At 42.0% G+C, this 15,702-nt stretch overlaps 1 protein-coding gene across 6 annotated transcripts in view; it reads left to right on the plus strand.

The window, feature by feature from the left end:
- golga1 (golgin A1) overlaps positions 1-15,702 on the plus strand; it is an 83,371-nt gene that overhangs the window by 54,961 nt on the left and 12,708 nt on the right. For all 6 annotated transcript variants that reach the window (XM_059993912.1, XM_059993913.1, XM_059993911.1 and 3 more), the window contains 2 exons: positions 2,390-2,550; positions 10,703-10,849. In XM_059993912.1, the coding sequence (XP_059849895.1) occupies positions 2,390-2,550; positions 10,703-10,849 (308 nt within the window). The remainder of the gene's footprint in view (positions 1-2,389; positions 2,551-10,702; positions 10,850-15,702) is intronic.

Below are 15,702 nucleotides of genomic sequence, written 5' to 3' on the forward strand. Positions count from 1 at the left end.
TTGATCAAACATCAGCTCTTTAGAGACCTGTTTGCTAAATCTGCATTTGGATAGATTTTGGGAAACCTTCAAAAATCTTGTTTTGTTCCAGTCCAATGTAAACTGGTGGCCACTTCAGTACGTAGATTGAGGAGTGGAACCTTGTGCGGTCTTCTGCAGCTACAGCCCATCCACTTCAAGATTCAACATATTATTCATTCAGAGATGCCCTTCTGCACGTTACTATTGTAATGTGTGATTATTTGAGTTACTGTTGCCTTCCTGTCAGTTTGAACCAGTCTGGCCATCCTCCACTGACCTCTCTTATTAACAAGGTTTTTTGCCCACAGAACTGCCACTCACTGGATGGTTTTTTTGTTTTTCACACCATTCTGTGTAAGCTCTAGAGACTGTTGTGCATGAAAATCCCAGGAGATCAGCAGTTTCTGAGATTCTCAAGCCACCCTGTCTGGCATCAACAAACATTCCACGGTCAAAGCCACTTAGATCACATTTCTTCCCCATTCTGATATTGGTCTTGTTACGAATGTGCCACAACTCTTAAGGGGCCGAAGGGTACAAAGTAGCCCCCTCCTTTTTGAGAATCGCAAGATCGCTATTAATTCGGGTCTGGGACCCAGGAAATGAGAGAGAGACGTCCAGAATACACAAGGTTTGGAATGTGTCCTGGCCTCAGTGTTATGAACCCCGTAACTGGGTCACTTACCAGCAAAGATAGAGAGGCCCGTTGAAGTCTGATGATACTATTTTTAAAAGTCTTTATTCATAAAGGGGCACAAAAATAAGATTAATACAGACATTCAGATAAAAGACGTTGTCAATACTCAATCTAAAAATGCAGGTATAATAATAATCATCAATTAAACAATAGCTCTATCGTTTGTCTAGGGGATATTGTATTGTCCGATGGAAAGATAAGAGTCACTGTCCTTTTAAGCTGCAGTTCTTTGGGTTTAAGAGAGAGACGGTTTGAAACTTGCCCGGGTCTTTATGAGTCCAATCCGTTGCGTCGGGGGAGTTGGTTCCCTGTTGTTAGTTCCAACTCATTTTCCGTGGTACCAGCCACCAGCCCCCAGGCAAGGGAACCGAACGCACGTGGCTTCCTTCAAATGGCTTCCCGCTATTGCGGGATCGCTAGCGTTTCTTCTGGTGCGTCTGAAGGGGTTGTCCCCCCTCCCAGACCCTCTTTTATACTTCCTCATGGGGTCTCAGATGTCAATCAGGTTGGGATGATGCAATCCCTCTCTCAACCAGCCCACTTTGCCCGAGGGCTTGCACGTAGCATAGTCCCCAATCCACAAACGTGGTCTCCAGGAGACAATGGCTAGGTCTCTCTCTCTCATTTCCTGGGTCCTCTGACACAACCCAATAATGCTCTTGGGATTCTCACAAAGGAGGGGGCTCCCCCGCACCCTTTGGCCCCTCAGAGCTGTGGTGCATTCATGACATCAGCGAGACAAAGCCACGGATAACGGCCCTTGTCTCTTGGAGACGGAATTGTGTATTGAGTACTGTACTATTCATTGAAGCCCTCAGGGAATGACCAGAGTGGGCTGGTTGAGGGATTGCATCATCCCAACCTGATTCACATCTGAGACCCCATGAGTAAGGATAAAAGAGGGTTTGGGGAACAACCCCTTTAGATGCACCAGGAGAAACGCTAGAAATCCCTTGACAGCGTTTAATAGCGACAGCCGGTGGAGGGCTCGCGTGCGTCCTTTCCCTTTGCCTGGGATTGGGCCCTTACCACGGAGGAACGGCTTTAGCTAAAGGACCGGCTACACCATCGGAACTCTCGAAGGATCGAAATCATAAAAAGGAAAAGCTGGCAAGTTTCTAAAAATCTCTCTTGACTCCAACCAAAGGCTGCAGCCTGAATGAACTGAGTGACTTTTATATTTCCATCGGACAATATATTACCCCCTAGACAACGATAGAGCTTATTTCTTATTGATTATTATTATACCCGCACTTTTAGATTTAGTATTGACGACGTATATTATCTGTATGTTTGCATTGATATTATTTTTGTGTATTTTAACTAATAAATACTGTTAAAAATAGTACCATCAAACTTAAACGGACCTCTCTATCTTTGCTGGTAAGTGACCCAGTTACGGGGTTCGTAACAGTCTAAATAACAACTGAACCCTTTGACCATGTCTTGCATGCTTTTATGCATTGAGCTACTGCTACCTGATTGGCTGATTAGACATTTGCTTTAAAGAGCAGGTATATAGGTGCACCTGATAACAAGGCCACTGAGTGTATTTTCTAAATGTATTTGCTAAAATTGAGTGGTATTTCACTTATAAAATGAAGGGTTTTTAAATACGTATATTTAATTGCAATCAATTGTTATAAGTTTGTTATCCTAACATTTCCCTAGATAAGGAAGCTCTAAGGTCACAATTGCATCAGCTACACATTGAAAATGAAAGTTATAAACGTTTAACAGTGGAAAGAGAGGGGGCAGCCCAGAGCCAGCTAACTGATCTTGAGCTGAAGGTGACTGAGAGCCAGCAACTACTGGAGGCCAGTCAGAGGAAGGTAGGCTATCTTTTTATCTCAATCACACATCAAGTTTTGAACCGATAGTTACTCCTGGTGGTTGGGCACACTACACTTATAACGCAACTGGAGCTCAGTTTATTTTTGTTCCTTAGAGACCTTGAGTGACCTATCGTTATTTCTGAATCAATAAAAAAAAGTACAGCCATTTTGTGAGAAAGAAATATGCATTTCGATGTTTAAAAGGCATTTGGATAGGAAGGCAAAGGCAAATGAGAATAGTGTAGGTAGGCATCATGGTTGATACTGGCCAAGGGACTTGTTTCCAGCTGTATGTGGAAATAAGCTTTTCAGCCCATCTAGTCCATGCAGCATAGTTCCATGATTCTGTCATTCTGATCATAGTTAATATTAGCTCGTGAGCCTGGAATCCTTCCTGCAAATTCCAGGCTTGTAAACAGTTGTTCACAAACCGTCTCTAAAGGCTTAACATGTTTGGTAAGGTTTGTCTTTGTTTGCAATCTTCCTAAAGGTCAAACAGGCTCTGTAACATCTCTTCAAGTTCCTTATCATTCCTACAGAAATACCGGTGTCTGTGTGGCTTACATTTCTGCTGCACATTTCTTTAACCCTTAAGTTACTTAACTAAGCTCATATTGTGCCTTATAGAGTTAAAAAGTCAGAGAGAGAAACAGCACAGAAATATCCTTCATGACCCACTGAGTTTACAATGACCATCAACTACTCTTTTATATCATTAATGCTACCCTAATCCTCATAACCTGTCAAATAATGATTATGTAATACCCTGGTTAACATTTTTACTGCTGTGCTGTAGGTATTTCATTTTAGCAGTTCTATTCTGCTTTCAGCTTGTTTGGGTTTGAGCTAAGATAAGAGGCTTGTTATTTAACTTAGGAATGTGCTGTCAGCCAATCAGGATAGTGGAATTGGGAGAAGGTTCCAGAGAATGCTGGGTTTTTCTTGGTAAGAGCTGGAAGAAGACAAGGGGAAAAGATGGCTGAGGGTGCTGTCCCTATTGCACAGGTACTCTGTGCAGATGATTGGCTTCAAGAAGGAAGAACCAGTACTCCCATGGGAGACACGTCTGTTCGAGATGGATTTTAAGCGACGTTCAGAAGTTGGGGTGTGCTTTGAGGGTCCAGCGCCTGATGACAGCGATGTTCAAGATGAGCTCCAAATCAAGTACACATTTGACTATTCAAGAGTAATGGGCCCTTTTTGTTTCTTTTCTTTCTTTCATTTAATAACTGTTTGTTTCTCGCTGCAGAATGCAGTGACTGTTAGCCAAGGTTTTCCAGAGCTGCCCAGTATAAGGGGGTTTCATTTGTTAGGGTGTCATCTGGGATTGAGTTCATTGGATGTTGTGTGATTGCCCTGAGCATTGATCAAGTGGGTTTGTGTTTAAGCCTGTGTTAAACTATTGTCCAGAAAAATGACTTAAGATGTGGTTATTAACATCGTAGGGATCAAGCGTAGGTGCAATTCAAAGAGATTAACTATAGCTAATGCTTGTGTTTTGAGTGGGGTGGATATCCATAGCTCAGACAATATGTTGCTTAGGATTTAAGTACTGTTAAAGCATTAGGACAAGTTACGATCATGGAGCAACAATTTGAAAGGTGTAGTGTTAGTTCAGACTAGCACTGACGTAACAGGAGTGGATCTTCCTGGTGCCCGGAGAGGCAGGGTCATGGGCCGTCCATACTTTCAGAGAAGAGGGGAGTGTAGGCCAGGATGCCGAGTTGAAAGTCAAGTTTCCTGTTGCTGAGGGTGGAGACTTTAAAGAAAAGTTGCTTTCGGTTCTGCAGTGAGGAGAAGGAGTTATTTGATGTGCTAGGTCTAATGAGACCTTCCATTGTTGATTTAAATTCTGAGCTTGTTTTGGCTATAACATCACTGCTTGATAAATACAAAAGTATATCTATGGAGAGTCAGAGTTATTGTAGGCTGCGAGTGTTCTCTGCAGTCAAGCCCACATCCAGTGGGGAAGAAGAATATGTGGCTTGGGCTGAGCAGACATCTCAGTTACTGAATGAATGGCAGTGCTCAGATAATATGAAAAAACAGAGACAGGTAGAGAGCTTAAAGGGGCTGGTGGCTGATATAGTGAGGTTCCTCAAGGCAGAAAATCCATTAGCCGTGTCAACTAATTATCTGCAAGCTCTGGAAGATACTTTCAGCACTGCTGGAAGTGCAGCCGGTCTTAGGATGATGTTTAGGCACACGTTCCAGGAGGAAGGAGAGAAGTTGTCTGCCTATATTTTTAGGTTGGAGAAGCTGCTGCACTGTTTGTGCTACAAAGGGGGCATTCAACTGTCTGAGAGAAATTGCCTAAGTTGCAAGTTGTGAAGGGCATGTTAACACATGATGTGATTGCTCTACATATTCGAATGACCCACGTGCTGTGCCTTCCTCCATTTTTACCGAGTTACTCAGCAAAGTTGGAGAGGAGGAACACGCGATGGTAGAGTGGGAGGCCCCCATCAGCAGGGTACAGTCTTCGGTAGTAGCCTCAGTTGTTGAAGTGACCCCTGATGTTCTACTTACGGGGGTGTTACAGGAGTTCTTGGCAAATTTGAGAGCTGAGGTATCTTGGTTGATATCGGTGGGTACAGTCACCAAGCATGAAAAAGCCGATAGGGAGCCTGGCCCACTGATGGGACATACTAAGCAGAGGGCTACTGCTGAGTGGGGTCTCTTCATTAGAAGTGACTGGTGTTTTCTGTTACACCTACGGAGAAGATGGACATTTCAAGCAGGAGTGTGAAGGATAAGAATATCTTGGGGAAATAAATCAGTGGTTAATCAAACAGAGAAGAAAAGATGTAAAACTGCAGAGGGATTGAATGAAGGAGTGGGCTGACATTTCAGAGAGGATATGTTCCTATCAGTGTATCACTCTCTTCTTCTTTCTCCTCTCTTCGGCTGTCCATCAATTTCGATGTCGACTGAGGCCTGGGCAGGGTTATATGGAAGACTGGCAGTTGTCCATGCTGCAAGCATCCCCTCTCCACACGATGTTGTCCAAGGGGAGGGCACTAGGCTAATACAGCTTGGCACCGGTGCTGTCGCAGAGCTATGTGTGGTTAAATGCCTTGCTCAAGGACACAACACGCTGCCTCAGCTGTGGCTCGAACTAGCAATCTTCAGATTACTAGACCAATGCCTTAGCCACTTGGCCACGCGCCAACACACCAGTGTATTAAGGGAAGTACCAAACACTATTCCTGAGGTTTAGTGGAACCATGCTCTGATGTATCCATATAGATTGTGGAGCTATACTTGACACAGGTTCTCATGATACTTTGCTTTATAGATCCTTTTACAACCAGTATTTGACGCATTTACCATTGACGCTACTCAGTGCCCTTGAGACTCGGGGGCTTGGTACTGATGAGTACTCCTACGATGGTTACTTGTTGTTGAAGTTGGAGTAACTGAGACTGTTGACACAGTAGTGTTGGTCTGCCCGGATCCGGTTGAAAAGGGTGGAGCTTCCATTCTTGTGGGAACAAATACCACCATTGTGAGCAGGCTCATGGGACTATGCAAGGAGAGAACTTTTTGAACACCTTGTCCATTCACCCTGTGGTCAGAATTGCTTTTGAGGAGGTGCAAGTTTTTCCTAAGCAGGATGATGAGCAGAAAAGAGGAAATGTGTGCTGCACTCGGTCTAAACCTGTTGTGTTAAGTGCTGGAGGAGTAGCTAGAATGACAGGAATCCCCAAATTTGCTGGAATGTCCAAGGAATGGAAAAGAGCTTAACTGAGAAGATGTTGGGACATGAAGATGCAGTTTCTACTGAAGTGGTTGATGTTGGTTACTCCAGGAATACTTGCCACATCATTAGAGCAACTGAGGACACCCCTTTCAGAGAGAGGTCTCACCAGTTAGCACCAGTGGAGGGTGAGGATGTTTGGCTGCACCAGCTTAAAGTGACAGAAGTTAAATTGGAGCAGGGAGGCCCTGAGCTCCCGGAAGACACTCCCTGGTAGTAAACAGGAAGGGTCACAAAGGGTGGTTGAAGCTGAAGATGGGATAAGGTTGAAAGTCATGAGGACATGACTATTTGTGCTGGGGGGTGAGTGTGACACCCTAGTTAAAATTTTTACTGCTATGCTGTTGGTATTTCATTTTAGCAATTCTGTAAGAGCAGTCTGCTCTGCTTTCAGCTTGTCTGCGCTAAGATAAAAGTCTTGTTATTCAACTTGGGAATGTGCTGTCAGCCAATCAGGATAGTGAGACTGGGAGAAGGTTCTGGAGAACACTGGGTTGAAGCTCTTTGTTGGCGGGAGCTGGAAGAAGACAGGGAAAAGATGGCTGAGAGTGTCGTCCCTGTTGCACAAGATGTTACGTGCAGATGAATGGCTCCAAGAAGGAAGAACCAATGCTCCTGTGGGGGACCTGTTTATTTGAGATTGATTGCGAGCGACATTTGGAAGGTGGGGTGTGCTTTCGCGCGCAAGTGACAGACAAGTTCAAGATGAGCTCCAACTTAAGTGCACAGTTGACTGTTTTAAGAATAATGGGCCCTTTTTGTTTTTTCCTTCTTTTCATTTAATAACTGTTTGCTTAAATTAACATTGTTAAATATAATTCGTTTTAATTGTATGCAGCGTACGATCTGTTATTTTTTGCCGGGGGCGGTAAATCACACAGCGTTCACGCTAACTGGAGCTTGGGTGGGAGACATCCTAACCTCACGGATTTGGTGGGACCAAAGACATATACACCTTAAATGTATGAAGCCAGAGAAAGGTGGGTTTATCGCCTTGGAATCCAGCGGCTGTTAGCAAGGGGGTAATGAGCCAGTTTTCCAGAGACGCCCAGTATAAGGGGGTTTCGACTACAATTATTCAATTAGAACATTGATAAGTTTGGCATTATTACTGCTAAATTACCAGAAGTTCCTGATAATCTATAAAATGTGTGTATTGTTTCTGTCTTTTAGATGAAATGGAAAATAATTATGATAATCATTCATTGAAAGCATCACTGAAACAACCCATTTGGCACACCTTTGTTTTTATTCAACACACAAAGAGCACTGGAGGAGCTCAGTAGGTCAGGTAGGATCTACGGATGGAAATAAGCAGGTGATGTTCCTGGCTGTTACCTTTCATCAGGATAGGTAGGGTCAGAGCTTGACTGCACATTTCCCTCCATAGATTTGGTCTGACCTATTGGATTTCCAGCAACTGCAGAATCTCTTGTGCAATATTTTCTAGGTCAAAATTTTGTGCAGTTCAGAAGGTGTCTTATAAACAAAAGAAGGGTCTGACTTTACAGAAGACCTAGAGTGAAGAGTACATAAAATCAAAGACACAAGAGATCCTGCAGATGCTAGAAGTTCAGAGCAACACATACAAAATACTGGAGGAACTCAGCAGATCATTTGACTCCTTCACCTCTTGGACTGCGAGGCTTCCAGAAGGTGGCTTTCACTTCTTTGTCAAGAGCTCTTAAACATAGACAATAAATGCCAGCCTTGTCAAATGTGCTGATGTCATGGAAATAAATGGGGGAAAGAAAGAATGACCTTTGGTTCAGTAATTGCAATCTTGTCTTCCTCTGGAATCTGTGTCTCCGTCTGCTGTCCAACCTTTCCTGCACCATTCACAGCATAAGGAGCTGTCAAAACTAAACTAATACATTACCCACGAGTCAGACTCAACGGTTTCAAAAATCTGGAATGTTGTGATCAAAAAGTAAGTTTAAAAACTACATTATTATTTTAACTGGCCTCAAAATTATTAGAGATGTAGCACTTTAAAGATGAGATTGACTGTTTTTCAACTAATTAAGCACTTTCCAAAATACGAAGAATTGTAAAACAGTGGCATTTTTTTCTAATCTTCATCCTTTCCAGATTCTCCAAAAGAAATATGATCTTGGAATATGGTACCAAAACCCAGCCACTGTTACACTCTATTCTGTGTTCTGTTATTACTTTTCCCTTTTACTACTTTGTATTTGTGTTCAGAATAACCTGTATGGATGGAAAGCAAAACAATTTTCTTTTCACTTTATCTCAGTACACATGGCAATAATTTAGCAATTATCAACCGTCAATGAGTGACCTGCACACTAGTCTGGAATTCCATCAGGAGTTATTAAATAATGATCAGGAACGTTGATTAGCTTAATTGATTCAGCGATGTTGCAGCCAATTGTGGCATATCTACTTCTGTGTCGACAACATTAGCTGGTTTAGCTTTGACGTGAACTTGTGTCCTTTTTAAGTTTAAAATTGGTAATGTAATTGTGTACACACTTTCTCTAAAATTAGAGCGAATTTCATTTGAACCCGTTTAGTTTTGGGATTTGGAAACTAGAGGTTGCTTGTTCCTATGGCAAGATGTTATACACTCAGAGTATAGACTTGTGTTCTAGACTTTTCTCAAACTCTTTATTTTGTTCCAAGGCCAAAATAATACATAAGTCTGCAAAATTCTAAATTCAGAACCATGAGTGAGGATGATTGAATGAGGACTTTTCTCTTTGAAGCAAAGGAGGATGAGAGGTGATTGAGATGTACAAGATGATAAGAGGCATAGATGGCTTGGACAGCCAACATCATCTGAGGTGGAAATGGCCAACATGAGAGGGCATAATTTTAAGGTGATTGGAGGAAAGTATAGGGGTAATTTGTGAGGGAAGTTTTTTTTATACAGAGAGTGGTGGGTGCGTAGAACATGCTGCCAGGGACAGTGGTAGAGACAGATACATTAGGGAGATTTAAGTTCAAAGTAAATTTGTTATCAAAGTACATGTATGTCACTATATACAATCCTGAGATTCATTTTCTTGCAGGCATACTTAATAAATCCATATAGAGTAATAACCAGAATAGAATAAATAAAAGACCACGCCAACTTGGGCGCTCAAACAGTGTGCAAAAGGCAACTAACTATGCAAATACAAAAATAAAAATTAATAATAAATAAATAAACAATAAATATCAAGAACATGAGATGAAGAGGCCTTGAAAGTGAGTCCATAGGTTGTGGGAACATTTCACTGATGGGACAAGTGAATTTGAGTGAAGTTATCCATTTTGGTTCAAGAGCCTGATGATTGAGGGACAATAACTGTTCCTGGACCTGGTGGTGTGAGTCCTAAGGCTCCTGTACCACTACCTTGATGGCAGCAGTAAGAAGCGAGTGTGACCTAGATGGTGGGGGTCCCTGATGATGACGGATGCTACATTCCGTGTAGATGTGCTTAGTGGTGGGAGGGCGATATCTGTTCTGGAGTAACAGTGTTTCCATACCAGGCTGTGATGCAGCCAGTCAATATACTTTTCACCACTCATCTATAGAAGTTTGTCAGAGTTTTAGATTTCATGCTGAATCTTCACTGACTCTTAAGGAAGTAGAAGCATTGCCTTGCTTTCTTCATTGCTGGGCCCAGGACAGTTCCTCTGAAATGATAACACCAAGGAATTTAAATTTGCTGACCCTCTCCATCTCTGACCCTCCGATGACTGGCTCATGGACCACTAGTTCCCTCCTTGAAGTCAATAATCAGATCCTTGGTCTTGCTGATACTGAGTAAGTTATGGCAGCACTCAGCCAGATTTTCAATTTCCCTCCTATATGCTGATTCATCACCACCTTTGATTCAGCCTATAACAGTAGTGTCATAAGCAAACTTGAAAATGGCATTGGAGCTTTATACATTCTTAAGTGTATAGCAAGTATAGCAGGTTGCTAAGAACACAACCTTGTGGTGCACACATGCTGATGAAGATTGTGGGGAAAATGTTGTTGCTAATCCAAACTGCCTGTGAAGAAATTGAGGATCCAATTGTACAAGGAAGTATTGATGCCAAGGTCCTGAAACTTCTTGAATAGTTTTGAGGGAATTATAATATTGAATGCGAACTATAGTTAACAAAGAGCATTCAGATGTATCTTTGCCATCTAGGTATTCCAGGGTTGAGTTGAAGAGACAATGAGATGGCATCTGCTGTGGATCTAAGAGACCCTTAGATAGGCACAAGGATGATAGAAAAATGGAGAGCTATGTGGGAGGGAGGTGTTAGATTTATTTTGGAGTGGGTTAAAAGATCAGCATGATACCATGAGTTGAGGGCCTGTACTGTGCTGTAGTGTTCTATGTAAAATCAAGCGCTCAGATAATGAAATCCAAATTGCTCTTGCAGGTAACCACTCTGGAAGCAGAACTGATGGCCCTCAATCCCCCAGAAAATGGTGAGAAAGAACAAAATGGAGATGTTGCAATTGCAGACCCCATGCAACTTCAGCAGGACAACCAAGATTTGGAGCAGCAGTTGATGGAGAAAAATAAGGTTAGCCACACAGGAAGTACTTACTTCACTGTGGTTTAGAAGTTGTACCTGCAGCTTACAATCACTCTAGGTGTTAACTTTGGGTTTTAATAGTGTTTGAATGGGGATACTTAACAGACTTTTGCTTGTACTTAATATTCACTGGTTGAAATGCTGCTTTTTTTCCATCTGTGATGAATATCTTGAGTAGTTCTAACATGCCACTTCCATTATGAACGTTGTTGTTTCACAGTAGTGTTCTCAAAATGGTTAAATTACAAAGATGTTTTATTTAATGGAATCACACCTTTCACAGCATTACAGAGTGTTTTATAGCCATTAAATACTTGAAACAAAGGCAACATTGTAGTCTGAAAATATGGCAACTGGTTTGCATATTGCTAGCTCACACAACTGCACAATAGCCACTAAATTTCATGCATATTAGCAATGTTGAGTGGGAGGTAAATATTGACCTGTGTGTTGTGTTGGGGGGGGGGGGGGGTGGTGCTTGGTTTACACTGGCCAAAATGTTTTTTTCAAAAATGTTGCTTTCTCAGAATTTTCCTTTGTTTATGATAGACCACTTGAAGCTGAACACAAGTATAATTTCAGTCTACTTGCATCATGTAAGAACTTGGGAAAAAAAGAAATCAACTTTATTGAATATAATGTGTCTAATTGCATACTGCTGATGCTCTGCAGTAGTTCAGCTAAGTGTTTTGCTGATGATGTTTGTCTGTACTTGGTGTCTGGGGCTTTTTGCTCAGGTATCCAACAATAATCATCCAGAAATGATGAATTGCAGTTGCCCTGATTCCATCTGTCCATGACCATAATGTCCTGGTGAAACCTATCACCATTCTCATCTCTGACAGTACCAAGATTTATTTGAAAGAAGTCTCAATGGGAATGCAGAAAATGAATCTTTAGTGACACGTTTCACCTCATGGTTTTGTATGCTGTAGTTGCCAAGAAAATCTTCAACAACATCCTTGAATGCCTTCTGTGCAATTTTCTTTGGTCCCAGTAGAAGCTCTTTGAATTCTCTGTCATTATTGACCTGTCTGATTTGTGGACCAACAAAAATGCCTTCCTTAATCTTGGCATCAGTTATTCTGACTTGAATTATGAATTGAAATGACAAATATAGATGATTTCAAAAAATTAGTGTGATAGGGAAATTTCATGGTGATTTTCATGATCATTAGCCCAAAATCCATAAGATAGACCCAAAAGTATTTAGGAAGCAAAATCTTTGTTGTCATCCAAGTAGATGGTGCCTTATGATCTTGTATCTGAGAGAGTAGATGGGGCTTTGTTCTCATACTGTACATGAAAGTGCACTTTTGATGGAGCAACACTCCCTCTGTACTGTGCTGGAAGTGCCAGTTTGAGTTTTTTCTCTGCTTAAGTCAGTGGGGACGGTTCTTGAAGCATGAAGAGAGTTAAAGAGGTGTGCACTGAGCCAGGTCAGACTACTAACAGGTGCAATATAGAGTTAGCTATCTTCAAAAATATCAGCATTATTGTATTGAAAAGAGTGATCAATTACATAGAACATAGAGTAGTACAGCACAGTACAGGCCCTTCTGCCCACAATGTTGTGCCAACCCTTAAACCCTGCCTCCCATATAACCATATAATTCCTCCATATACCTGTCTAGTAGTCTCTTACATTTCACTAGTGTATCTGCCTCCATCACTGACTCAGGCAGTGCATTCCATGCACCAACCACTCTCTGAGTAAAAAATCTTCCTCTAATATCCTCCTTGAACTTCTCACCCTTACCTTAAAGCCATTTCCTCTTGTATTGAGCAGTGGTGCTCTGGGGAAGAGGCGCTGGCTGTCCACTCTATCTATTCCTCTTAATATCTTGTATACCTCTATCGTGTCTCCTCTCATCCTCCTCCTTTCCAAAGAGTAAAGCCCTAGCTCCCTTAATCTCTGATCATAATGCATACTCTCTAAACCAGGCAGCATCTTGGTACATCTCCTCTGTACCCTTTCCAATGCCTCCACATCCTTCCTATAGTGAGGCGACCAGAACTGGACACAGTACTTCAAGTGTGGCATAACCAGAGTTTTATAGAGTCGCATCGTTACCTTGTGACTCTTAAAATCTATCCCTTGACTTATGAAAGCTAACACCCCATAAGCTTTCTTAACTATCTACCTGTGAGGCAACTTTCAGGGATCTGTGGACATGTACCCCCAGATCCCTCTGCTCCTCCACACTACCAAGTATCCTGCTATTTATTTGGTACTCTGCCTTGGAGTTTGTCCTTCCAGAGTGTACCACCTCACACTTCTCCAGGTGGAACTCCATCTGCCACTTCTCAGCCCAATTCTGTGTCCTATCAATGTCTCTCTGCAATCTTCGACAATCCTCTACACTATCTACAACACCACCAACCTTTGTGTCATCTGCTAACTTACCAACTCACCCTTCTACCCCCACATCCAGGTCGTTAATAAAAATCACGAAAAGTAGGGGTCCCAGAAGCTATCCTTGTGGGACACCACTTGTCACAACCCTCCAATCCAAATGTACTCCCTCCACCACGACCTTCTGCTTTCTGCAGGCAAGCCAATTCTGAATCCACCTGGCCAAACTTCCCTGGATACCATGCCTTCTGACTTTCTGAATAAGCCTACCGTGGAATCTTGTCAAATGCCTTACTAAAATCCATGTAGATTACATCCACTGCACTACCTTCATCAATATGCCTGGTCACCTCCTCAAAGAACTCATATAAGGCTTGTTAGGCATGATCTGTCCTTCACAAAGCCATGCTGACTGTCCCTGATCAGACCATGATTATCTAAATGCCCATAGATCCTATCTCCAAGAATCTTAGCCAACAGCTTTCCCACCACAGATGTAAGGCTCACTGGTCTATAATTACCCGGACTATCCCTACTACCTTTTTTGAACAAGGGGACAATATTTGCCTCCCTCCAATCCTCTGGAGAAGGATTACAAGACACAATAACTAAGAAGGGATGTACTGGCATTGGAGAGAGTCCAAAGGAGGTTTATGAACATAGAACATAGAAATCTACAGCATACTACAGGCCCTTCAGCCCACCATGTTGTGCTGACCATGTAACCTACTCTAGAAACTGCCTAGAATTTCTTTATCGCATAGCCTGCTATTTTCCTAAGCATTATACACACGAGAATGAAAGGCTTAACATATGAGGAGCATTTGATTGTACTGGGCTTGTACTCGCTGGAGTTTAGATGGAAGAGGGGTGGGGGAATCTCATTGAGACCTAGGACTGAAGGACCTAGCTATAAGGAAAGATTGAATAGATTAGGATTTTAATTTTGGAATGCAGAAGATTAAGGGGAAATTTGATAGAGGTACACAAAATTATGAAGTGTTTAGATTGGGTAAATGCAAGAAGGCTTTTTCTGCTGAGGTTGGGTGGGACCACAACCATAGGTGTGGGTTAAGGGTGAAAAGTTAAGGGGAACATGAGGAGAAACTTCTTCATTCAGAATGAGAGTGTGGTTCAAGCTGCCAGCACAAAAGTGTATGGGAGCTCAATTTTCACATTTAAGAGAAGTTTGGATAAGTACATGGATAGTAGGGGTATGGAGGGCTATGGTCCTAATGCAGGTCGATGGGAGTCGGCAGCTTAAATGGTTCAGCATGGACTTGTGGGTCAAAGTGCCTGTTTCTGTGCTGTACTTTTCTGTGACTCTTGAATATTGGGAGGTCTAGAGTGGAAATGCTTCCTATATTGGGGGAGTCTAGGAGCAGAGGACATAGCCTCAGAGTAGACAGGCATCCCTTCAGCATAGAAATTACGAATTTCTGTAGTCAGAGGGTGGTGATTCTATAAAATTCATTGCCACAGATAGTTGTGGAGGCTCAGTTATTGGGTATATTTGATAAATTCTTTATTAGTAAGGGCATCTAAGGATACGAGAAGGCAGGAGAATGGAGTTGAGAGGAATAAAATTCTGCTGCTGTGTCTTATGGGCTTACAATAACTTGCTTTGAAAGCCTTTTCTTCTAAATAGACCAAAAACTAGAATGCTATGCAGGAGGAAAGGGTTAGTTTGATCTTGGAATATATTTAGATGTTGTTACAATATCATAGGCTGAAAGGCCTGTACCGTGCTGCACTGTTCTGTGTTCTGTGCTAATTGGCTGGTATTTCATCAGGCGATCAAACCACAACCAGTCTGCCCTTATCAACCAGACCAAGTTGTAGAATACCAAATGTGTAAGACTACATCTTTTGAACATTTGCATCTATTTTTCTTGCAACTGAGTATCATGTCATTGCAAAGGAAGCTCTGGTAGAGGCCTTTATCGGTGTCATACTTCAGTGACAGGTTTGAAATGACTCAAGAGGAAACCTGATACAAGATTTTACGTGGGTGCAGAACAGGGTGGATGAGAAGCTTTTTCTGCAAATGGGTGGCACCAGTCCAAGTAATTTACAAAAGTCGCTAACAGATAAAAAAAAAACTCCACTTCTGATTTTTTTTTTGTTTGTGGATAGAGCTGACAGTATTATCACTTTTAAAGGGTGGTAATGTCATCATGAAGGAGAAGAGAGAACGTGTATGCACAGGTGCAATAAATAACAGAGATACACTATTCACAACAAAACTGTAATTGATAGAATATGTAAGGAAGAACACAATTAATACAAAAATAGAAGTCCGTCGTAGTGCAAAGTGGTGGTGATTTGGGTTGTGCAAGTTGATCTATCCTGGGCCCAACATATTGATACAATTACAAAAAAAATGACAGCGACTATATTTCATTAGGAGTTTGAGGAGACTTGGTTGTGACCAAAAACTCTCATAAATTTCTACAAATGTACCATGGAAAACATTCTAACAGGT

Source organism: Hypanus sabinus, chromosome 18 (genome assembly GCF_030144855.1).
Source record: "Hypanus sabinus isolate sHypSab1 chromosome 18, sHypSab1.hap1, whole genome shotgun sequence".
NCBI classification, from domain to species: domain Eukaryota; kingdom Metazoa; phylum Chordata; class Chondrichthyes; order Myliobatiformes; family Dasyatidae; genus Hypanus; species Hypanus sabinus.